The following is an 18593-nucleotide window of genomic DNA, read 5'->3' on the forward strand; positions in this document are numbered from 1 at the left end:
CAGATCAGCTCTCCATGTAGTGTAGGCCATCGAAAGTATAAAAAACGAAACGAAATATAGATCTGTATTTTAATCAGATTGCACCACTACCGCATCAATTTTACGCGAAGTTCGTGTCACTTGTCAGGATAGTTAGTCTTGTCTTAAAGAGGAATCGTTGGGATATACAGAGTTGTACAGAATGCTATGCCTCGTCATTGTTCTTGAGCTCTCTTGGGTGTTTTTTCTGCTACATGGCCACAAGCTTGTAAGAAATTAAAACATTTTATATATTTTATTAAAATACAGTACGAGTAGACAACTATTTCACGTTTTCATAAGCAACGTTCGATTTTTCGGCGACAGCTGATGTGGAAGTTTTTCTAGAGATGAAACCAATAGAATAATTTCCACTATAATAGATAACCTAGAATGTAGAAATTTCGTAGATTTCTATGAATGTCAGTTAATACTTTTGTAAGCAAATTGTGATTTTTCTGTGTCTTTTTCTGGGTGTGTTGACTGTCTTCTTGTGATTAAACCAATAATTAACATAACAATGATAATTATGAGAGATATCCTGAAATAAAAACAAGTGAAATGTGTCAACATTTGTAACAAATAATGTATACGGATATTGAACACATGTATTTGATAAACGGCATTTTACTCATTCGTACGCTCTTGTGCATTGACAAGTTAAACAATTGTTGGAACAGGTAGCGGCTTACACAATCTGATTAAAACACAGATCCAATTTCGTTTCGTTTTTATAGTTCAAAATTTCGATTTTACTTGTCTTTACTACACGTGTAGTGTAGGCCATAATTATAATTATATTTTAATGAGATTGTGGCTTACAAATATCCTAGTGTAGATCTATTAGAATTTTAAAGACGCGTAATGTAAGATATAGATAAAGAGCTGAATTTTTTAGCTATAATAGTTTAAAACAGATAAATTACTTTGTTCTGAGCTAAGTTATAAACTGTAAAAGTATTCATAAGAATAGCGTAGTCTCGATATTCATTGCTACCATTGTTGGGAAAATAAACAAAATCTGGATTATCCAATTTTAAAACAAATCATTAAACGGCAGTCGTGTTTCATTCCATTCAAAATCGATGGTCTAGAGATATTATGCCATGTGCATAAATGTCTATATAATGATTTATATAACATCTAAGGGCTAAAGAAAGACCTTTAATAGGCAGATTTATCTCTTACATAATGCATCTTTACTATGGAATGTTCAATCAGGGATGTCTTGTCATTCGGATAACGTCACGTGAATAGTATACAGATGACAATATATCAAAGTATCACTAGATTTGTACTTACTGTATAGTAAAGAGTAACAATACAATACTTTTCAGGTTGTATACATCTGGATTAGGTGATGGACTCATGGTAGCAGTGGCAACACCTGATGTTGGGGGTAAAAACATTGTCGTTGGTTCTTGAAAGCAGGCATATTGACTTCTTAATTCAAAAAACTGAAATGGAATGAAATGTGTTAGTAGAGGAGAGAGAATAGCTTCTCGTTTTTGAGATTACGAAAATGCCGAAGACTCACACCTTTTGCCGAACAACACACATCATACCGACTTACTAACTTCGACGAAACATTTTGGAGACTCATCGTTCGTCGGCGAAGGAAATTCATTGCTGTAGCAAGACCTTTATATACATGTAGTAAGTCACAGAGAAATAAAACTTACGTATTTTCCTGACTGAGCTGGTTGTTCACCGGTAACTATTAAGTTGCCTTCTTGTGTTGGGTCGCATGTCAAACGTATAGTTGTCGTTCTTGAAAAGAAAATTAAAAATACAAAAAAATATCATAATAAGTTTAAAGGCACAATATTACAGAATCAAAATTATGGAAGGGTATCCCTGCCAATATTAAATGCTCTGCTACAATGTCTTTTCCATTGATTATATGTAAAAGGTACAATGTACAAAGTCCTAATACCGGTAATGATAAAGTCAAAATACCTCTAAGGCAAGAGTTAAATGTAAAACGTCAAATGTTAAGTGTTAAATGACAAATGTTTTGTGGGAAAATGCTTTTTTTGACGTGTCTACATTTTACATTTCTCTCATTACATTTTACATTTGCGCTCTGCAATATCCCATTTGTCCTTCACGTTTTCTACATAGCAGCTTTCGCACAGCATCAACTTGCATATGCAAATGTAGGATATCACGTGACCCTAATAACATATACGGAAACCTGGCACACTATAAGCCAGAACAAGGATATTCACGACACTATAACAGGAAATCAGCCTAGAACACAATAAGAAATTTACTTACCTTGCCACTTTGGATGGTACTTTACCATGATTACGGGGTGTGGGTGTGGGGGCTGTGCAATGTCCAAATACGAAATTCCAGGTATCATGTTACATATTAGTAAAAAACACGTTCTGTTTGTAAAAATGTAAATAGTTTTCTTGTACAATCGTATTTTCATAAATCAAATCCAATAAATATCACACTATTAAAGATGTATTCAAGTAAAAATACTGGTCTAGATACGAAATTCCAGATACCATGTTACGTATCACTGATTGTTCGTTTCAAATATAATGCAAATAATTTTCTGGCACACTCATATTTGCTTAACTTTACAAAATAAGATTAAAGTTGAAGTGAAGGAAGGGTGGGGGGGGGGGGGGTAAACTAAATTAAAATAAAGATACGGGGCTTAATCAAAAATTCTCTATGTCCATACTAAAAAATGTATAGTCATTCCTCTCTTTAAATATATTATTTATTTGTTGGGCACAATGCTTATATATTGTTATTTTTTTTAATGGATCAAAGTTAATTAGGCTGTACTCAACTCTGTTTATAGAGAGACCGGAAAGAGTGGGGGGAGGGGTGTTTAAAATATCAAAATACGGTATTAATACGAAATTCTGCTATGTAGAAATGGGATGTGGCAGAGCGCAAATGTAAAATGTAATGAGAGAAATGTAAAATGTAGACACGTCAAAAAAAGCATTTTCCAACAAAACATTTGTCATTTAACACTTAACATTTGACGTTTTACATTTAACTCTTGCCTTAGGGGTATTTTGACTTTATCGTTATCGGTATTAGGACTTTGTACATTGTACTTTTTACATATAATCAATGGAAACGACATTGTCGCAGAGCATTTAATATTGGCAGCGATACCCTTCCATACAAAATCAGACCATTCGCAACAAAAAGTAGTTATTATTCCAATACTTAGTCAGATCGATCATCTTCGTGAAAGTTATGGCCATATGATGTTTTTATTACTTTCTAGTGTCGCCATCTTTTTTTCTTTCAAGATCGTTACCAAATGCTTGATTGAAAATTCATATCTATCCACGAGCATCAAAGCCAATATGTTTTTTGTTTTAATCGTAAAGTTTACTAGCTATGTTTGTTACCCTTAAAAACAAGTAATTGATCTTCTGGAAAGGCTTGAAAAGGGTTTTACCAGTTGATGGACCAAATAATTCGGTCATTTTGAGACTAACACACGGTTATGTTTTCTATGGCAACGTGTGCAATGCGACCGAGCTGTGGCGTGTTCATATACTCTTCACCGAATTTCAACTGCAAATGCCAATGCACCATTCGAATGACCCGACGTTAATACTGCCAGACTCGGAAAATACCGATGATCTTCTCGGTCTACTCTGGTACTCGTTGCCCACACTGATATTCATGGCCCACACTGGTATTCGCGACCCACACTGAGAGGCCGAATGGGACCTAGGACAATCTAGTTGGGAGTCCCGTTCCCTTAGCCCTCGACTACACCGGCCACTCTGTTCGAAGGGTGCAAATGCCTTGTAGTGGGGGTTCTACAAAGGGGTTTTGTTTTTTCATTCTTATAAAAGTAAACAAATTTACCTTTCGATATCTCCGTAAGTATGGTAGATTAATGATCCACTCTGATCAGTTCCATCTTCATAACTTATTTTATCTTGTACACCCAGGGTAAAGAAAGCCTGTGTACCTGGGAGCGACTGACAAACCTGAAATATGGATTGTTGGAATTAACCTATACTCCTGAAGCAATGGTTACAAGCATTATCAGTTCATAGACATTGCTACACGTACTATGGTATACCATATATAATGCGGTGTTTCAGATGAGTTATATAGCCCTTGATCCCCTCCCTATGTCACCTTACACGAAGAATAAACAGACGTCTAGAAGTAATCGACCCAAAGGATCCTCCGTGGGTTGTTTCGACTAGAAATATCCGCCTCGAGATTGCAGTTCCAAGTTGATTTGTTGCTGCAGCCTCCATTGGAATGGAATATACAATTCCGAATAGCTTTATTTGATGTCGGTTTGAGTAGTGTGGGCCCAATGAACTTTCTCGGTCAACACCGGGATCGAACCCGCTACACCCAGGCTAGCGAACCAGCGTCTTACTCACTTAGCCACCGTGGCGCCCTAACTGGGCTATATTGCGCCAAAATGTTGATTATAAAACAGTTTATCATTATTTCGAAAAGTCTTTTAGAGCTATGGAACTCTGCCTAATTTAATGCAAGATGTCTAATGTAAATTATTATACTTACTGCAACATTTGAACAGGTACCTTCATTAAATGGTAAACATGGATTCCAGGAATATAGATACTGGCCAGAGGTTGATGATACATCTTTAAATCTACAAAACATTTTAAAACAAATTATGATCAACTCCTGTGATTGTGGGGATTAATTAAAACAAAATTATCCGCATAAATTTAAATTGACAGTGATTTTGAATTTGCGCGTGAACATTCAACATGAAAATTTGTTCTGGTAATAGTAGCCATAGCCTATCTCATTTACCATTACTATACATGTATAATAATCTAGCCCCTTTTAAACAAAAAGTGTTTCAAATGCTTTGTCGTAGGCAGATCCGTGATGTCATTTCTCGGATATCTGCTTTATTTCTGACGCTCTTTCTGGTCTCTGACAGCTATATTCCGATCCTTTCGAATAGCCACCATATAAGAGGCAGGGGAAAGGGCGAGAACTACCCAGAACACACTCTATATATTAGCTGAGAAGACACCGGATTCCTAAATCAAATGAAGCAAAACCTACCTAAACCATACTTAAATAGCGTTCCACAACACCGGTCGGGCATTAGAAAATCTTCCCATAAGGATTAACCTGCAGCTAGAATTTAACAATGATACGTGTTTCATGAGAATTCAACATTAGATGAATGATAATATATACAAACCTGGGTGTGGTATCTGTATTTCCTAGAGGTGTTAAATCAATCGTTCCCTGACTTGTCTCAATAACACACGAATTATCCAACCATCTAACTGGACCTTCAGTAGCCAAGGTACACCCCACAGTCAATAACAAACTAAATACACGAAACATTTTACTGCCTTTCTACTACAATTATTTAAAAAGTAAAAGGTAACCCTATATGAATTTATCGAGCATATAGCCTATTTATATGATATCAGTTTTATCACATGGTGATGGTATCAAATAATAATACACATCTTATCAATAATCGTCATCAAAGTTATTTTTAGAAAGTTGTGAAATTTGTTCTGCGAAGCACATTGTGTCATGGGATTTCCAAAGTTGAATTATTTATTATTTTATAATTTATGTTTTGAATGGTATATTTTATTTAATCTAATTACAGCTAAAATGATGAGCAGGGAATGGGGAACACGTAATGATGAGCAAATAATGAGGATCAATAGTGATGAGTAACGATGAGAAAGTAATGATGAACAAGTAGTGATGAGCAAGTAATGAGAAACAAATAGTAATGGGGATCAAGTAATGAGGAACAAGTACTTATGGACAGGTAATGATGAGCAGCAAGCAATGATAAGTAATGATGAGAAAGTAGTGATGAGCATGTCTTGATGAGTAAGGGTGAAAAAGTGGTAATGAGTAATGATCAGGAAGAACTGATGAGTAACTAGTGACGCGGACGAGTAAAGATGACAAAGTAGTGATGATCAAGTAGTTATGATCGGGTAGTAATACCCCCGTCAGACCCGAGTGGCGTCCTTACTGCGCTGCTACGGCGACGGAAATGGTTTCAGAGCGCGTCGGAGTCGTCATTAGCGTGGTAAAAGCGTAATGGAAACGCCAGATATCGTGCTGTGGTCTCCATGGTCGCTAATCATCGCCACGGCGTTTGTTTTGAACATGTTTAAAAAAAACGCCAAGGTTCTGAGATCTGACCTGGAAAGCTGTGAGAAGGCGACTTTTTTCAAGTTTGTAATTTTTGGGGACATTTTCTCGCGTTGTGTTCACGTTTGCTGGCGACCTTGTGAATTTTCTGGTCGCCGTACGGTCGCAGCAGCTCAGTAAGGACGCCACTCCGGTCTGAAGGGGGCATAATGAATAATGATGAGCAAGAAGTAATGTGTAACGATGGGCAAGTAGTGGTCTTGTGGACAGAAATTGGGGCATCCACATATAAACTTTCTTATTGATTTCATATATATTGTCCTCAAGTTTACTAAATTGCCATGTGTGCTTGATAACATAAGCGGATATTTGTCGAAACGTCGTGCTTTTAGAATAAACTAGTGATTGTACACCATAAAAACTGTGTTCTGTTGACCTGTGTACATTTTAGTTTGATTTCACGCTTGCTCCAGTTATTTTGTTTATTTCTATTGACAATTTAAAAACGTTTTTAATAGATACTAAAGATTTTACATGATCTGCGTTCTTTAATGAGGATGGTCAAGACTAGATTGATGATAACCATATCAAATTTTAACAGGACATTTCTTGATTAGTGACGTTTATCATTTGAGATGGACATTGATCTATACATGTTGGTCTATCTTTATGTGTGGTGATCATAATCACTCCTTGACCTTTCACAATACTGACAAAAATGAAATGAAATGGGGTTTAATGTCTTACTGTTCTGCTCCGAACTGGGCTAATGAAGACGGGCTGACGCCATACAATGTGCTATGGGGGTGATTTTGCCCAGACAGTGGCTGCCCTTATATAGAATTCCAACTGTCAAGGGATCTTTTACGTTCACGCCAATGTGTACGCGAGACCTCGGTTTTTCGTCCCAATCAAACAACTAGACAGCTGTCCTGGTCAGGCCCTCCGTCCTGCATCACTGACAAAGGGGAACCACGCCAGAAATTCTGGATGAACTTTCTCGGCCAATGCAGGGATCGAACACCCGACCTACCCGCTTAGCCACCGTGACCCGCCACAATACCGACAAAGAACGTGAGTCTAATGACTCGGATCAGTCAATGAATAAGGTGCACAATGACCATTATAGTATCACGCATGCATTTATTTGTCGTATTTATGACAGATTATGCCGTGGTTTTCTTTAGTCAAATGCAGTTTCAGATGAAGAATTTTACGACTTCGAGACCGGTGACATCTATAGTAGCCGCTTGTGGACAGTCTTAGACGTACTTTAATATAAAAGTACTCGTTAGAATGAAAGAAACGAATAAAAGGTCAGATTAGCTAGAAATTGTTATTTAATTATCGATGTCAAACATTAATTACTTTCTCTTAACTCGTTCAATCAATATTCAATCTATTTTCAGCTTGGTTCTACAAAACATCAAATAGTTCATTAAAAATCCCGCATCAGCTAATTAAACGGTCTCCCATTTCCAGACATATTCTTCAAAATCCGCCTTGTTGTTGTGGTCACCAATTTGAAGAGAGATGCCATTATACTACTTGCTTGTTGTTAGTTTGCACATACTCTTTCATCAGAGCAAAGAAAGAAGGAAAAGAAACCTCTTCTGTCCGCCGGATCTTCAGATTTTACCCATATTTTCAATAGTTCGTGATTACATAGAAATTACAAAATGATTTTAATTGATCTGTTATTACGTATTAATTTTCAGTATTATTTCAGTGATGGTATATTATCTCGTCACCAGTTTCCGTCCGTCAACTACTGGCCTGTTAACGAGGCGGGGACTACGGTTTTAATGGGGTTTTTTCAAATTACTCGTGCAGCATTGGGGTTATGGAAGACCGAACTTTATCAATTTCCGCCCCCCCCCCCCTTCCCGGCCTATACGAAACCATTGTGAATGGGATAGAGGACGAACCCAATCAATTATCAGCGCTTAGTCTACAGATGTAACGGGATGTTTTTCAAATATGAGAGCTCCATGTGTTACCTGTGTATCAATCGGCGTGTACTGGGTTAAACCTATCTAAAACTCAGATTTTAGCGTTTTGACAACTCCCCGCTACACTTTCGGTTTATTTTTGTTTTCCAGCCGATAATATAATTAACAGTTTATCTGGTCACTCAATGCAAAATTGCAGGCGACCGCTCTTAGCATTTGGGGTTTTATTTGCATACTTAAAGGTTAAATAAATTTGATTATATATTATTCATAAACTCCTTTAGTTTAATTAACTATTGGCGTTGTCGGTTGTCATAACAAAGAAATTTAAGATCAGGCATGTAAATCAGCATCTCATAATTCAAATCAACCAACAAGAACAGAAATATCATTCCTATTTATGGCACACACCAGATAAATATTTTTCCACAGAATATTCTAGAAGCATTTATGAAAGACGCAATATCGGCTTCATTAATTATGTCTACGGAATACTTTGTATTTCTTATTATATTTCACTCGGAAAACCTCCGTACCTTACATCTAACTTCGACTGTATGACAAATTCCGCCATTGGAACTACTTTCAAGAACCCGGATTAAAAATGGCGTCGCCCATGAAGACTCCTATCTCCAGAAACTATATATTGTTTGTTATGCACTTTCATGTTTATCCAAGTTTCCTTAAACAAAGGACAACTCTATACACTCTTCGAAAGACGCCATTTTGACAACTTCTTTCTAATGTAAACCGGTAGCCACTTCACAATTGTCTGGGTGCAGCTATACATATCACTTAGCGTCATACAGCCGAGGAGTGATGTAGGGTAGCGGAGCCTGCCGAGGTTTGCTGAGTGATTCTATTTATTAAATTAAATACAGAACTGATTATTGGCCATCTGGCGCACCGAGGCTTTAGAAATATATATTGTATGCACATTTTAGAACAAGGGGAAAAGAAACGAAAGGCGTGAAAAAAAAGAAACATTTATTTTAAGTCAGTCCGTGGATCTTTTTCATATGAACTTTTAAAATATTTTTCTGTTTAAATATTTTATCACAAATTGAGCAAGTTTCGGTTTGATCATTAACGTGTGTCAGACAGTGCTGTTGTAAATATCGTTTTTTCCTGAAGACCTTGTCACATATCCTGCATTCATGTTGTCGTTCTTCTTGGGTATGTATTTGTTTGTGACGTTTCAAATGATACAAATGCTTGAACCCCGCACCGCACACGGGGCAATTATAACTTGTAGTTTGATCATGAGAACTCCTATGGACAAGCATTTCTGATTTTAAAGCAAACCTTTTAGAACAAAAGTCACATGGAAATTTCAACTCTCCCCTTTCCTTTCGTTCGTGTCGCTGTAGTCCTAATTTTGTTCCATACTTTCTTCCACACATGGAACATACATATTGTTTAAGGTTTGTATGTGACGCTGTGTGCTGATTTAAATTAAATGGTGTGAAAAATCCTTTTTTGCACACTTTGCACGTGTATGGCGCGGCATTTTCATGTCTTTGTTCGTGTTGACGTAGACTACTTATAGTTTTTAATATCTGACCACAGTGCTGACAAAGACAAACTGACCCTGTAATGAAAAATGATAAAAATAAAAACAATCTCAATCTACATGTACATGTAATAAAACTGCTACTTTGACAGGTTGTTACGAAATATCTAACTGGTTCTTGTCCAACACAAGATGTCCGGTACAGTCAATTAAATTTAGATTGTACACTTAAAGAGGTGTTAGCGCTAACTTGGCCTTGGCCGGTTGCTACGAAATAATTTTCAATTAATGAATATAGAGTCTCTCCTCTCTGGGTTAATCCTTCCGCCTCCATGAGGTTGGAGTATAAATTACACCCGAAGTTACCACAACTTCGACATAAAAAAATGAAATGAAATGAAATGGAGTTTAACGTCCAACTGTTCTGCTCCTAACCTGGGCTAATGAAGACGGGCATACGCCATACAGTGTGCTATGAGGGAAATTTTGCCCGGACAGCGGCACTACAGCCTACTATTATATCGAATTCCAACTGCCAAGGGATCTTTTACGTGCACGCCAATGTGTACACGGGACCTCGGTTTTTCGTCCCATCCGAACGACTAGACAGCTTTCCTTGTCAGCCCCTCCAGGCTAGCGAGCTAGCGTCTTACCCACTTAGCCACGTGATCCCTGACATAAAAAAAAGTTAGTAATTAAGAGGTCATGCAATTTTGTTTATAAAGTTTTTGCTCACGATTGCCGTGTGGTAAAGGCAGTACACGTATTGCTATGGTGTCCTGGGTGTCCCAATACCCTTTGGAAATATTTAAGAGCTTTTCCCTCCCTTCACCACTATGAATTTGTGGCCGTGGTCATAAAGTCTTTTATTTTAATTGTTTGTTAAATGGTAGAGTCATGCACACTGCACATGTTTTGTTATAAATTTCCTGACCATCCATAGCCAAATTATAAACATGGTGACGACTAAAATGATTTATTTACATAAAATACAACTTAAAATGAACGCATACAATGCAGTCTTGGTATCCATAAAAAACTATCATCGGTATTCATGACAAAGTTCAAATCCATGATCATAAAAATTCTTATACATATTCACAACAATATACATATCCATATTCACAACAATATACATATCCATATTCACAACAATATTCACATACATATCCAGATGTCGAAGAGGAGATCATCATTATTTTTTATCTGGAAGTTTTTCAATTAGTTTCCCAAATAATACAAGGAACGATTCTTGGGTCTTTTGCATATCATTTAGAATATGCTGTTGTCTTTCTTCTGCTCGCGCGTCGGATTTCTTTAAATATTTCAAAAGATCCGATTCTTCCGAATCCTCTATTCTACGTTTATTGTCAGTCGTTGAAGTTGACGCAATTGGAGATGGCGCAATTGGAGGGGAGACAATTGAAGATGGCGCGAATGAAAGGGACTCCTGGCTCACGCATGGATCTGACCGGCTTACAATATGTTCTCTTTGTGTCTGGCAGATCGAAACGTCAGTAGCTTGGCCATCGCCTTGGCCATCGCCTACTAATTCTTCCATTTCTGCGTAAAATTGAAAACGACATGCCCTTTTACCAGTAGTGCTATTCTCCTTCGCTTTCTTGTAACCATCCACTAATGTCTGCCATTTCCGACATACCTTTTCTTTAGTAAATGTTTCACTGTACTCTTTAGTCATTTTGGCGGCAAGTTCGTTCCACAAGAGGCCCTTTTGACCACGTCCGAATTTCATCTTGTTTTCCAACGCTGTAATAGAGTTAGGTAATTCGCCATCCTCTAATAAATACGGGCGGATTAATTCTATGAAAAATAGTACTTGTGGTTTAGTGAAATGTTCATTTAAAGGAAAAACTTGTGAGCCGTGTTCATCTCTAAGTTGGGTCACAGTACATGGGCTAAGGCGTTCTGCAGACGTTCTTGGGTTTAAAGGAATCTCTGGTAAAACAACCATGGTTCTGAGATTCTTATCAATGTAAAAATTGTCGTCGTCCAGGTCTGTCTTGTACTGAACATTAACTGAAATAAAAAATAAAAGTGCTAATAATATTAGACAAAATAAAATGCTTTTTGAAAAGATCTCATTCTGAGTATAGTCTGGAATGGCGGGGCAATATTTTTGAGTACGATCGTGTGATTTTTTAAGACAAAATTTAACAACTTTATCTGACATTTGTCTTGGCCACTTTTCGTTCGACCCCTTGATTAATAGGCTAATCTAAAAGAACATCTGCAATTGCCCAATAAAATCATAAAAAGAGCACATCTTTTTTTTTTACCCATATATCATTACAGTTCAAGCACACAACATTGACGACTGATTGACGAAATAAATCACCATCATCAAATGTAATCACATTCGAATAAGATCGTACTAAAAATAACCTTAAACTCACCTAAATATCGAAAATCCCATCACTGACCTATTAAGGGGAAAGTAGTTTCCCAAGCGATCGTTAAATATAGGTACGACTAGTACATTGACAATCAAGACATCTATATCTCAGCAATATAAATGAAATGAAATGGGGTTTAACGTCCTACCTTTCTGCAACATACGAGGCATTGAAGACCAACATACCCTATACAGTGTGGTGTGACCGACATGTGCGACAGTACGGCTAGACTTTTATTTTAAATTCCAAATGTCAAGGGTTCTTTTACGTGCACGCCAATATGTACTCGGGATCTCGGTTTTCCGTCCCATTCGATCGACTAGATCCTCCGTCCTGCGCCACTAACAAGTGGAAACTGCGCCGGAAAATCCCGAGAAACTTTTTCCGCGAACACCCCAGACCTCCTAGTTAGCGAAGCAGCGCCTTATTTACTGAGCCACTGCGTCTTCCCGTCTCAGCAATAGTTTGACACAATTTTATTTCAATGAATCGCTTGCGGGAAGGAGTCATTACCAGCGGGGAACACTGGGAGGACGTGAAGTAAACCCACTACCCACCAGGTTGCGCAGGCACCATACTCCTTGTTATCACAGGATGGCAGGTAAAATATCTGATGTTGCGTGTGGAAAAACTCTACGAACAAAAGTTTTTTTTAATCGGTCATGTATAAAACTGATGTAGGCTTGCTAGCATATAGTGAAAGATAGTCATGGCACGAATGCTTTAATTTACTAAACATGTTACCAGTAAGCATGTATCTGTTACTAAATAACAAAAATGTTCTCAAATTGTTCAAACATTTTTAGACATAATTTAGGTGACACACACGGCAAATTATATCACTCCAGAAATAATTTTTGCTCTACAGATTTGCTGTCCTTCAAACAGCAAGTAGTTCTAGAATCTTGACACAAGTTTATGTCATCATGGCTAGTGGTGATATAACATTTGATTAAATATCAAGATACTTTAGAATTTAATACTTCTGATTCCACTTATTTGGCCAACATCTTTGGGTTAGCGGTCCATGTGTCAAATGGTTCCTAATTGACGAGATCCCTAACCTTACGGTTTTCGGAAGTAGCAACAGTTTGTGTAAATGAAGTACTATCAAAGCTTGCATCCTTGTGTCGTGTTTCGTAAACGTTTATTCAAATTAACCAGTCTAAAGGTAACAAATTAATTAATTTAATGTGTTTCTTTGGGGTTCCATAAGTCCGATAAAAGAAAAACACCCCAAAACAATCCCAGGGCAAATATGTGTTCGACATGATATAGGCCTACATAGAAGTTTCATTATCAGAAAATATATCAGACAGATCTATGGAAATCCAATGTGGCGGTTTGTATTAGAACCGGATTTGGCTCATTTATTTTTTAGTTGCAAAAAAGCGACCTTATTTTTGGGGTGAACCAAATAGATACATTATTGATGTGGTTTCATTCTAGAACCAAAAACGTACCAAGTCAAACCGTTACACCGGTAAATATGATATAAAAATTATCTGAACCTGTTTGTTTGGAAGATGCTGTAGTGGATTCTTTATCTGAACCTTCGAGTACGGTTGCAGTCCTGTTGGTTTCATCATTATTCGTCTCCTGCACCATGACATCACTGTAACAAAATTATTATATACGGTGTAAAATATTATGACTCCGGTCACGAATATCCAGCTACTTCCTATACGCCACAGTCCATTGATGAATGTAGGGCGGTAAATTGCTGGATGTGGTTTCCGTGCGTTGAAGTTAGCTCCATTTTAATTCTATTGTCAGTCATTCAGAATGATGCCGGGTCATCTTTTACTTGCTAATAACACGGAATATGTTTCTAGTTTTAGGAAGGAAAATAAACTCACCTTTTTACACGGACTGTCATGTCGTCTACATAAGGATTCCCCATTTTAACCTCATCTTGACAAATATAGTTCTTAGATTCCCTAATAATTATAAATAAGGTAATTGAAGTGACTCCATTATTTACCAACCCTTTGGTTAGTAAACCTTGAGCATAATCAACAGGTTCAAGGCCCACTGATGACGAATAGTCGAAACCAAGAATGGTTATTACTTCAGCTCTGCACCTCTCCCTATAAATGCTACAATTTAGGTCTACCAGTCACTGTGACTTGACAATGGTGGCTTAAATGGCAAAAACTGGTTCTTATATAAATATCTATTCTGGAATTCTGAATGCCAAATAATATAACATCACACTGTTATACTATATTACAGGCCGGATTTAATTGTACCTGGTCAGATGCAGGTGTGATTAGTGGACAATTTTTTAATTACACGTACAGACCGAGTTTTATTATTGTACCTAGTCCGACGCAGATGTGGTTAGTGACCAAACTGTCAATTCCTTCGTTACTCTGTATAGAAAATGAGATTAGGGGCTAACGAGGACTCGTCGAAATGATTCATTCATTTTACTTCTGCCCCCCCCCCCCCCCCCGCCCCCTCTGCACCTCTTATTTAACATAAACCTGTTCCTTAGAAAATAAAGACACGTTGCACAATGTTGGTAATTTTCCCATACTATCAATTAGTATGGTGTTTTGGTTGTAAATATATGTATACAAGTCCATTTCCCAACTGTGTCCATATTGTTCAAGATAACGAGAATAAAAGAATCGTTGTTGAGTAAGACGTTGCTCCTATTAAATTCTGTAAAATATACACCACAAACCTTTGTATTTTTTCAAAAAATCACAAATCGCCAGATCAATAGTGACCGTAGTTTCATAAAAAAAAATACGTTACTTTTTATCGTTCTATTCTAAACAAAATGGTAAAAACTCACCAAAATTGAATCAAAAATAGTGTTAGATCAGTATCGTCAAAAAAATTCAATCGTGTTTTCAGCCGATTCCATCTTTCAAAGACTGAAGTAGTGACAACGATAGTTGGCATCTTCCTGTATAGTTTTATTTCCTTTTTATTATTTATTTTTTAGAGAAGAGCAATCGTCTGATTTGTTTCTGGATTCCTGCAATAAGTAAAAGTAAGTAATGTATCACGATTTGCAATATCAGCAGGTCAATGGTTTGGCATAACAATAAGCTACAAAATAAATATCTGTCAGCCCACCTCTAAAACATAAATGATAAAAAACCTTTCCAGACCTTCTCACTTGACCGATCCGGTTTTATTACATGTATAATATTAATATAGTAATGTAAAAACAGTTATTAAAGTATGGACATTTCGCCTGTATTCCATCGAAATTAACAACATCAATTAGAATTCAATATTGGTCCATTTCAATCAATATTGGTTTTATCTTGCCGTAAAAAATATGGGGTACCAATATTCACGATAAATGGACATTTTATAATCAGTACACTGGTCGTGGTATCTGTGGTTTCGGGCGCCACAGAAAAACATACCCTGCAAGGCAATTAGTAATGACTTATTCACGAACAACAAAATAAAAATAAAAAACGTGTAAAATGGACCAAGCATGCGTAAACGACCGGCGTACAATTTGGATTATTTACGTACGGTAGTTATTTCACCAAATATTGATTAGAAAGAATAGAATCACAACTAGACCCTTGATCAGTACAGATTCTTTTTCTTTTTTTTTAAATTCTTTTGTGGGGTGGGGTATTTATTTATTTATTTACTATTAGAATTCTTGAGGGAGCCCACTCACTATTTTATCTTTAAAAATTTACTGGATTTTTGTATGGAATTGGATGAAAGGGAGTATTTTGTTGATCAACGTATTATTGCTGTCTACTTCTTCTAGCTTGGGGGGGGGGGGGGTTAGCTCGTGTGCGTTGTATCATAAGGTCTGTCATTGAGTCGACTGGCGTGGTTTCGATACCCCTGAAATTGAACCATATGTTAGTCCCGAAATGACTTGGTTTGTGTCGACTGGACGTTAAACTGATCTTTCTCTCTCTCTTTCTCTCTCTTTCTCTCTCTCTCTCTCCTAGAATACCCCAGCCTCTAATTACCAGAGACTGAAATCAGTATGACAAAGGGGGGGGGGCAGTGAAGTTTTTAGTGGGGGGGGGGGGGCACCCGACACAGTCTACAGTAGGTATTTCAGAGCTATGGTCGGCACATTTTTTTCCGGGGTGGGGGGGGGGGGGGGGCAAAACATTTTTTCGGGGGGGGGGGACTTGCCCCCCGCTGGCTGCGGGCCTGGTATGACAAACAGTTAATATCCATATCTCTACATAATTATTAATCAATCTTTTAACCCAACGTCTACATTTTCTAATATACTGTTAAAATATTTTAAAAATACCTAAACCCATTCTTATCTACACTAATATTCGATCAAGCGAAAGGTTAATAACACAACTTCATGTTTGATTAAAAATATTTTTAAAACATCTTGACCTATTCGTATCTACACTAATATTCGATAAAATAAAAGAGAAAAAAAATATAATATTTTCATTGGTGTGGGCTATGTATTTTTTTTTCTTTTCTTTTTTTAATTGTGAAGAATTATCACTTTTTATACTCCCCTACTTGCACAAGTTAAATAAATGGTAGAATGAAACGAGAGTCATTCCGACATGGTTAGCCTACATTATTCATTATTTGGTCAGTTTCCATCATTCTATATCTCCCGGTCGTAAATCTAACGGTAGATCACTCCATGGGTTTGTAAGACATAGTTTCGTAAAAGTTTAATGCAAAACTTTCTCACAAAGAATTGGAAAGGGAATATCTAAAATATGACAGAGAAAACTTACATGTACGCTACCAGGTCGTAATTACTAATGGCGGTCGTGATCACAGAAAGTCAAGGTCACAAACGTGATTACCGTACTTTTCCACGACTTCACGAGGTGTGTTCACAATTTAAAAAGTGCAATAAACAATATTTACAACATGACAATCGTTATTTATCGTAATCACAACATGGAAAAAATACAACACCTCTCGAGAAAGTTTATCAAGTAGTAGCAAACAAACACATTCCTCACCAAATTCGATTCCAAATCAAATAATTGCTTATAAAAAACACTCTAGGGCCTATTCTGTTGGCCTCTCCAAACTCCGGCTTTTGTTTTATTGAACGCACAATCTAATTCATTTTGTTTAAAATCACCGATACTGTACAATTATAAATATCCAGTTTCAATACCATCAATGTATGCAGAGATAAGTGATAACACAAGTAAATTTAAAGATAATTTGTACATATTACATTTGTTTGACGCGTATCAATACAAGGTTGTCGCTTTTTACACATTTTTTTTAATATGCTTGCGCAAACTAAATCGTTTTAGAAATGTAGGAAATATTTGCCTCAAATCTACTTTAAAATTAATTTAGAATCGATCGACAGCGAATAAAAATTGACGCCTCACCAATGCTACTACATAATAATAATGTGAGCTTTAAGCGGTAGCTCGGTTTAAGGCGCTAGCTCGTTGACCAAGAAATGAAATGGGGTTAACGTCCTATGTATGTTCTGCTCCGACTGAGCTAATGAAGACGGGCATACGCCTTACAGTGTGCTATCTAAAATCACTCCATGAATCGAATGGGTTTTAACATAACATATCTTTACTTACATATTTTACTTCGGTCATTTTAGACTACGGTAATTTTATTTGGATGGCTGCATGTGCAATGCGTTGGTGGGTTGGGGGCCGACAAGGTCGGTGTTGGCAATAGTAATTTTGAGAAATACCGCTTACTTCAAATTAAACAGGTTCGACTGATATAATTCTCTCAACATGTGCCTGATAATTCATCTCGCAATTTTAATTTGGGGAAATTAAGGTGCGATTTTCTTCTCCTACAGTTCTGCATCTGAAATAAAGGATTAAACTCTCGTTTCATTTAGTACTGACGAATGTCGTAAACGAGGCAGGGTATGCTTATTCTTTTGATAACATGCGATACCATTTATTTGTGGAGTTCACATGATTAATCAATATATGTTGCACTTTTGCATTTAGTTTTCTGCGGTTATCGACCTGTTTATAAATTATTTATTGTTTAGACTAATAATACTTTCTTGAACACTGAAAATCATTTATCACCAGACTCAGTACATTGTAAGGAAAGTGGACTTTCGACTAGAATATCTGTTGTTCGAATCCTAGCTGGCTTGGGCCGAGTACAGCCTTGCGGTGTATGGCGCCTGTGGGTCTGGTGGCATGGAAGAATTGGTCGTCGGGTGAGACTTAGAACCGTATTCCGGTAAAGTTGACTATCTGGTATTTTACACGTGACCAACCATAGAAAAATAACAAACTGTACGTTATAACACAAAATGACAAATATTTTATTATACAGCAAAACCTGTGACATACTGTTCAAAGTAGAGATATTGGAGAGCTTGGACTACCCAAAAGAATTGACCTCAATTATCCATGGTTAAATCAAAATTTCGCCTTGAACTTTTTCATATCTTTCTGGCCTTGTTGTGATAAGATTAGTTTCGATCAATTACATTAGCGCAAAATGAGAATATAAATCATAACACATTTCACAATGTACTTATATCTTATATATTATTTCATTAATTAAGATGCATTACGTAAATCTGTATCCACAAAACAGACTATTTAACTCTTTTAT

The 18593-nt window shown here is 36.8% G+C and overlaps 1 protein-coding gene and 1 long non-coding RNA gene across 6 annotated transcripts; both read right to left on the reverse strand.

Annotated features, from left to right (window-relative positions):
- Positions 1–333: 333 nt before the first annotated feature.
- LOC130014373 (uncharacterized) lies at positions 334–5371 on the reverse strand. The gene is made up of 6 exons (XR_008789364.1): positions 5222–5371; positions 4561–4651; positions 3880–4004; positions 1701–1788; positions 1321–1475; positions 334–559 (listed from the first exon to the last, which is right to left on the reverse strand). It is a non-coding gene; the product is annotated as an uncharacterized LOC130014373 (long non-coding RNA).
- A 4951-nt stretch (positions 5372–10322) lies between these two features.
- Positions 10323–18579, reverse strand: LOC126807767 (uncharacterized). 5 transcript variants are annotated; one of them, XM_056103412.1, is made up of 6 exons: positions 18326–18579; positions 17705–17819; positions 14836–15021; positions 13889–13969; positions 13541–13644; positions 10323–11652 (listed from the first exon to the last, which is right to left on the reverse strand). In XM_056103412.1, exons 3-6 carry the CDS (start codon positions 14943–14945, stop codon positions 10811–10813), a joined length of 1137 nt encoding a protein of 378 aa, XP_055959387.1. In that variant the 5' UTR covers positions 14946–15021; positions 17705–17819; positions 18326–18579; the 3' UTR covers positions 10323–10810. The 5 variants fall into 5 exon arrangements, with proteins under 5 accessions (XP_055959387.1, XP_050388518.2, XP_055959388.1 ...); XM_050532561.2 differs by having other exon boundaries at positions 17579–17819; XM_056103413.1 differs by lacking the exons at positions 17705–17819; positions 18326–18579 and adding an exon at positions 16938–17130.
- Positions 18580–18593: the final 14 nt, after the last annotated feature.

This window comes from Patella vulgata, chromosome 9 (genome assembly GCF_932274485.2).
Source record: "Patella vulgata chromosome 9, xgPatVulg1.2, whole genome shotgun sequence".
Lineage (NCBI taxonomy): Eukaryota > Metazoa > Mollusca > Gastropoda > Patellidae > Patella > Patella vulgata.

Excerpts from the sequence above, each read along its gene's own strand:
- LOC126807767 (XM_056103412.1), bottom strand. The coding sequence starts at position 14,945 with ATGCCAACTATCGTTGTCACTACTTCAGTCTTTGAAAGATGGAATCGG. Across the intron at positions 13,645-13,888 it reads ATGACAGTCCGTGTAAAAAG|TGATGTCATGGTGCAGGAGA; the intron begins GTGAGTTTATTT and ends ATTTTGTTACAG. Across the intron at positions 11,653-13,540 it reads AGCATCTTCCAAACAAACAG|TTAATGTTCAGTACAAGACA; the intron begins GTTCAGATAATT and ends TTTTTATTTCAG.